We start from the raw sequence: 6,988 nt of genomic DNA, 5'->3' as shown, positions 1-6,988 counted from the left end.
GCGCCGAGGGTGGGAATCGAACCAGAGCCTTTGGCATGACGCGGAGACACTACCACTCCGCCACGAAGGCTCAAGGTTCATGAATAAAGGCGCATCTAGTGAATGCATGGGTTTCATAAATAAAATAAAAGGAATAAAGTGAAGGAAAGGAAAAATGAAAATAAGAAAATAAACAAAAATAAGAACACAATAACAATAAGAAATGAAAATAAAAATAAAAACAAAAAAATAAGAAAAAAGTGCAAAAAATCAAAATATGAAAAGTAATAAATCAATAAAAAACAAACAGTGCGCCAGGAAACGCTTTAGCCTTGCAGCACTTTAGAGAGCCAAAGTGCCCCCTGAATTTTTTCTCCTTCCACAAAGCTTCCTTCATGACAGTCAAGAACTGTTAGTGAAATGTTTCTTGAAGAAGGAATATGACTCAAAAATAAAAAGCTGTCTGTAAGTGTACGCACATGTCTTGCTCGCATTCTTTGCCTCACTCTATCGAAAAGCTGGAACAGCTGATGAGCTGCGCTCTAATTGCGCATTAGGAAGTAACGTAATCGTCGGATTTTTTTTTGTTTTTTGCATCTCAGTAGTTAACATACGATATAAATATCTACAAGCTACGGCTGATAGGCGGCTTAAAGTAGGCAACATCAGCTTTCTAAATCTGCACACATGCACTATCAATATAGGTTATAGTTTGAATAAAACTTAACGAAAACCTTGTTGCCGGCGGAACGGTTTCACTTGCTACTCAGCTTAAGAGGTCAAATATCTGTACGTTAAGCTCAACAGTGGCAGTTACCATCGGTTCACAAAAATGCGCACGAAGAGCACGAGAAATAAATTTGAAGAGAACTTTATCGAGTCGAGTTGTCTCATGGAATGACTGTCGAAGGAGAAGCGTGAGAGTTCAGAGCGCTAGCTGTAGTGCATTAATCAAGGCCGCTTTAGTATGAAACACGGCCATTCATGTGGGACGAGTGGTGGGTGGTACCACTGGTGTACAGATTGTGGACCACCTAATTGGCGTAGAGTGTTCTCAGTGGACAACAATTCAGCGCGTTACGGAGCATAAGATTGCTAGTCGAATCAATGCTTAGCGCGTCATAGGGATTCGCACCAACGAAATTTGGTTCCCAAAACCCTTACTTCTTGAAACTTCAAACAAACGTTCATTACGGCCAAACTAATTGACCTAGGACATTCGAAGTGGTGTCAAACGATTTGTCTTCTCGCGCTGTATACGTTTACATAAAAAAGTAGACATCCGGATATAGCGAAAAATTTGTACCGGATATAGCGAAGATGGCTAATGATGCAATGCACATTCGTTCGATATTGCTAACGCTCGATGCTCGTACGCTGCCTCAGCGCTTTGCCCTTTTTGCTATGAACCGCTTATTTCTCGCGAGATCAGTATTTGGTGGTTCAGCTAAACTCGGAGTGTAAGAATATTTCATGGGCACTAAAGTACGATCTAAGCCTCCTCAGGGAGGCGACAAAACTCAAAAACAAGCAGAATGTGGTATGGGCACCTGGGCACGGAGAAGTGAAGGGAAACCTTAAAACCGACGCGATAGTCGAGGTTGCACAAACCGAGCGAGCGAAAACACGGAGGAAACCAACACTACTCCGAACAGCTACGGAGAGCTCACCATGTTTTGGAAGTTAGGACGCCGTAAATACCCGCTTCCCCACAAGACACTCACAAGACATCAGGCAACCACATGGAGACGACTAAACAAACTCATACCCAAGTCGCTACATATACAGTAATATTTGGCCTACGCAATACACTCCAGGATGCGTGTGGTGCGGAGAGATAGCCACCCTCCATCACTCCACATGGGCCACTCCACGAGCCCTATAGAGCCCGAAGTTACAAACCCGTCAGTCGAGCAGTGGGAGGAGCTTCTGTCCAGCTCTGACCCGCAAGATCAGCTTGCGCTGTTTGAGCGGGCCGAGGAGGCAGCAAGAACCAATGGGATCCTGTACCTAGGAACACCACCTGCTGCTCAAGACCCCAACCCCTAAACCCCGTCCCATTTTGCGGAATGAAGTTTTATACTACTACTCATGGGCACTAAATATCATGAAGTAGCCGTGGCAGGACCCTTAGTTCTGGCGTCTTTCCTGAGCTACCCAATCTCATGACACTGCAAAGGCTACATAGGTCACGCTTCGGGGCGCCCCACTCTCGTGCAACACACGTTGACAAAAAATGAAATGGGACACCGCGTTACTTTATGCCTTGGCAGTGAGACACCATCAGAAGCTGTCGACCTCTTTGCCGGAAGTGACGTCACTACTGGCCTGGTGACGTTGCAATGCGCCAACGCAATTCGCGCACTTCTGCGCATCCACTGTGCATGAATGGTCCATCGTGGGTGCCGGCGCAACGCAGACATGTCCTGCTGACGCCCACGTAACTGACATCTGCGGCATTTCAAAAGCCATATGCACATTGCAGAATAAGGTGCTCCACATGTTCTACCTTTTGTTAAGTTTGGCGAACACGGGCTTGGGAAGAATTATTACCGGACGTGACTCATCGCGAAGCAAAAGATACGGCGAGGCCTGGCGCCGCCGGCAGCAGCGGTGGAAACATAGACGACGGCGGCAGCAGTAGTATGGCCGAGTCTGTCCTCGGGTCATCGGACAGGGTGATGCTACGCAAGGTCAAGCTGAGGCTGCTAATTGAAAGACGGTTGCGTTCTCCACAGAGGTCTTGTGTTTCGGACGTCCGGTGGGGGAGTTCGAGGACGTTCATTCACCGGCTGGGAGACTGCTGGAAACTTCTACTTCTCCGAAGGCAACGCTCAGAAGACTTGCCGCAGTGATCAAAGTAATACAGCGGTGTTTAATGACTCAGCCTCCACCCCTTCCCATCGACCGAGCTGCGAGAGAGCGTGAACCCAGCACCGCACCCTGCCGTGGGTGGTACCACCAGTGTCCACATCGGCCCACCTGATTGGACTTCATTCTCCGAACTTTATTCCCCAGGCAAGGATCTGGGGAATACGAACCCTATTTAACGGGAGGGTGTTTTGTGACCGGAACACTCCCATCTCGACTGTAAATATGTAAAAAAATTGGTGGTGGCTTAGCTTGGTTAAGCCTGGTAATTAGCTTGGTTAAGCTTGGTAAGCAATACGTGGGTTCTGCTATTGCACCGCTTGTGGTGATACTTTGGTTAAGCTTATGCTAGTATAGCTATGGTGATACTCTTGGCTATGCTATGTTTTCGCTATGGTGATGCTTGAGGCGGCATCTCTCAAGCCTCACAAGAGGCCGAACCAGAGTCGGTGCCTACCGCCTCGCACTGCGACGGCTCGAGCCGGGCCCCCGTTTTTACACAGATGGTGTGACGTCACTCCGTACGCGGCGCCCCTGGTGAGAGGAGCGGGAGTTAGGCCGCCGCTCTGTGCCTACCGCCTCGCACTGCACTATCGCACTGCACTATCGCAGCAGCATGCACTATCGCACCGCATGCAAACATTTACAAAACCATGTCCAAACGGCTGCCGCTCACTCTCTTACATTGCACAAACGGCGCCTGGAATGGTGTTCTGGCAGCCATGATCAAAGCTTCTAATTATCTTCCTTGCCGCCAAGAGCAGCAGCATCGCCACATGAGCGAAGAAAAGGAAGACGTTCATCTGGCGTGGTGCTCTACATGCAGGGACGCCATCCGCAGTCCTCTGGTTAACGCTTTCGGAATTCATAAGACTCCAGTAATCGACACTACAGGTAAGCATTGAACGAATAGCGTCGGAGTCACCAACATTCAAATTTTTATTAAAAGGGCCGTGGTAATCATTCGAGGGCTATTTGCCATACCCTACGTATACGCTGCTGAGAGGGACAGCTCGAGTATCTCACTATGCTTAAGCGTCAAGTCCCCGGCCAGGCGTCAGACAGAAGTGCTCTTTCTTTGCCAGCTGCGCCGCAAGCCACAGGGATAGCGTTTTTGTGAACGGGATCAGGATATAGCCTAGGCCGCACTTCATCCACGTAAAATCGTTCGGGAAGCTGCCGTTTATCAAAACCTAGGAAGCGTGAACAGCCCTGAACGAAGAGGCGTTGCTATCCCTGACAGCCGTGGGCCTCGGAGACTGCTTCAACATGCCGCACCACAATGTCCGCCGCTTAGAGCTAGACTTGCAGCCCGGAGCCTCCTAGAAATCTGCCGCACACGTCAAGTCAGACCGCCGTTCAGAGTGTAGAATTGTTAGTATGGAAGGAATCACCGAAGAATTTAATCTACACTGCCAGACTCTGAGAGATCAAGAAACCTTAGGCAGGGCTAACTATGCCTAATGAAGGAGGAAATGTCTTTCACAGGCACACTGTTGCTGCATTTTGCGTGTGGTCGCTATCTTCTTACCCTGTAGGATACCTTCTTTCAGGTCAGATTCTCGTGTACGTATGGATGTTTTAGGCTTTGGTCACTAGAATTCCGTTTTCATTTTTTTTTTTCCTCACAGACATGGAATGTCTCGCCAGTATGGTCAAGAAACAACAGTTGTGCGATCCTCGCGAATCTAAATGCTCCATCACTGGAACTGTAACCAGCCTGGAAGCAGCGTCCCAGTCAGGACCATCTCGTATATTCTCTGTGAAAGAAGAAGACGCCGGTCCGTCAAGCCGGATTTCTTCTGCAAACCGGGTGGAACGCGGAATCAGCGAACCAAGACTTCAGGGACAGCAGAATACTATCCATGACGTGGGTCGTATCAAACGCGAGCCTTCGGACCCGCGCCACACATTCCCCGACGAGCGCCCGATGCGGTCCAAGCAGGAACTCCACGCTCTCCGGCAGACCTCGTCTAGTGCACTCTGCAAACGTGAGACCAGCTCAGAGGCATCAAACCGTGAAGAGCTGCTCACGTCTCGTACTCAGCAAGAGATAGGCGCAGAAAGGCGTTATCGGTGCGACATCTGCTCGAAGTCGTACGCTCACATTAAGAACCTAAAGGTAACGAATAGGAGTTTTATTGCATGAAACGCATTACAAGATTACTGTTCGAATTTTCCGTGTCCGGATTCCCGAGTTTGCTTATTTTGTCCGGTAGTCAGAAGGTGCACCTGTGGAAAGGTCAACCTACCCGTAACTCTGAACCTGCCCTTATCCTGTACACAGGCGTACCCGTGCGGACATTAACCGTTATGAACCTAGCACACGTTCTTCACGCAGCTAACGCTGTAATACATGGGCTGCAGTGGCAGCCATCTCGTTAATCCATGTAGGAAGAACTCCGATGAATTTGCAAGAGTAGATGATAGCCTTAAAGAATACGAGCGCTCCTGTGCAGCTCCGTTAAGATAAGTGCAACGGAAAAGGAATAGCCTGCTTCTGTTCATCATTATATGAGATATAAGAGAGACCTGTGTCCTCACAGGTCTCTCTTAACAGCTGTATATCAGCGGTACTCACCTATGCGTCAGAAACGTGGAGGCTAACGAAGAGGATACAGCTCAAGTTAAAGACAACGCAGCGAGCTATATGATAGGTGTAACGTTAAGAGATTGGGCGTGGGCGCAGTGGAGGATGGAACAAACGCGGGTTAATGACATCCTAGCAGAAATCAAGAGGAAGAAATGGGCTTGAGCAGGTCATATACTGTGAAAGCAAGGTAACCGCTGGTCTTTAAAGGTAACGGAGTGAATTTCAAGAGAAGGCAAGCGCAGCAGGGGGTGGCAGGAAGTTAGGTGGGCGGATGAGATCAAGAAGTTTGCAGGGATCTGATGGCCACAGCTGGCAAAGGACAGGGTTAATTGGAGAGACATGGGAGAGGCCTTTGCCCTGCAGTGGGCGTAGTCAGGCTGATGATGATGACGATGATGATGTGTCCTGCAGCGGACGTAGAAGGGTGACGGTGATGATAATCGTGACGCGTCATTTCTGCAAAGTTCAGTTATGCGTATCTGTCGCAACCTTCGCACTCGCAGGCGCACCAGCCAGTCCACACGAGTGAGAGACCGTACACCTGCCGCTTCTGCCCAGCAGCTTTTGCTCGACGGTTCGCCCTGCGGACACACGTTCTGGATACCCACGAAGCTGCCGGTCTGCACGCGTGCGAGCACTGCGAGAAAAAGTTCGCGTTCAAGAGCAACCTGGAACGCCACCTTAGGGTGCACTCGGGGGAAACCCCGCACTCCTGCCACCTGTGCCCCAAACGGTTCTCTAGGAGAGACAGCCTGTTGGTTCACCTGCGGATGCACGCAGGCGAGCGCCCGCACACCTGTGTTCACTGCGACAGGCGCTTCAGCACCGCATCGAATCTCGGGGTACACGTCAGGGGGGCCCATTCTTCGGAACCGATGTACCCGTGCAAGCACTGCCCCAGGAAGTACCGGTGGCGATTTTCCCTGAGCACTCACCTCAAGACTTACCATAGTCAGGCTTAAGAAGCCATGAGCCCTTGAATGATCAGTGTAAATTTCTGGATGATAAAAAGCGCTCTCAGGAACGACGATGTGCGTTCTTTCTTGATGAACATGTGATCTTTCGTGCAAACCAAATTCACGGAATTTTTAAATAGATTATTCCACATCGAAAAAAAGACCCGAATATGTGGTCCTAACACGTCTATTACTGGGTTCTAAAGCGCTGCTGTTAGCGGATCGATCCTGGCGGATCCGGCGTGGGCGTCGTCGTTACTGAAGCCCGTCACAGCCAGCCACGTGATCAGCGCTGGTCGCGTAGCCCTGGACTGTGACGAAACAGCGACAACGCAGCCACTCGATATGACCGGCGTCCCGCACGTGACTAGAGTGAATTACAACACACTGAGCCATGACGTCACCGCGAGCATGTGGTCCTCACTCGCAGATCACGTGACTGTTTGACGCGTCTGGTTGGCGGAAGTACGAGCGCCCCCATTTTCCGGTTTGGCGCAGGAGTCGGTTCGGTCGGTTGGAGTCGGTCGGGGAGGGGAGAAGGGGAGCATACGTTACCTCTACCAGGGTCACTTTTATGCACTTTTATGCG

At 50.0% G+C, this 6,988-nt stretch overlaps 1 protein-coding gene across 1 annotated transcript; it reads left to right on the top strand.

The window, feature by feature from the left end:
- The first annotated feature begins 4,483 nt into the window (after positions 1-4,483).
- Positions 4,484-6,405, top strand: LOC149336276 (uncharacterized). Its single transcript, XM_089554691.1, has 2 exons — positions 4,484-4,972; positions 5,947-6,405. Exons 1-2 carry the CDS (start codon positions 4,484-4,486, stop codon positions 6,403-6,405), a joined length of 948 nt encoding a protein of 315 aa, XP_089410817.1.
- Positions 6,406-6,988: the final 583 nt, after the last annotated feature.

This window comes from Amblyomma mixtum, chromosome 7, assembly GCF_055824585.1.
Source record: "Amblyomma mixtum isolate Tamu chromosome 7, ASM5582458v1, whole genome shotgun sequence".
Taxonomy (NCBI): domain Eukaryota; kingdom Metazoa; phylum Arthropoda; class Arachnida; order Ixodida; family Ixodidae; genus Amblyomma; species Amblyomma mixtum.
The sequence above is the reverse complement of the archived record's forward strand: the minus strand, read 5'-3'. Positions and strand labels throughout refer to the sequence as shown.

Excerpts from the sequence above, each read along its gene's own strand:
- LOC149336276 (XM_089554691.1), top strand. The coding sequence starts at position 4,484 with ATGGAATGTCTCGCCAGTATGGTCAAGAAACAACAGTTGTGCGATCCT. Across the intron at positions 4,973-5,946 it reads CTCACATTAAGAACCTAAAG|GCGCACCAGCCAGTCCACAC; the intron begins GTAACGAATAGG and ends TCGCACTCGCAG.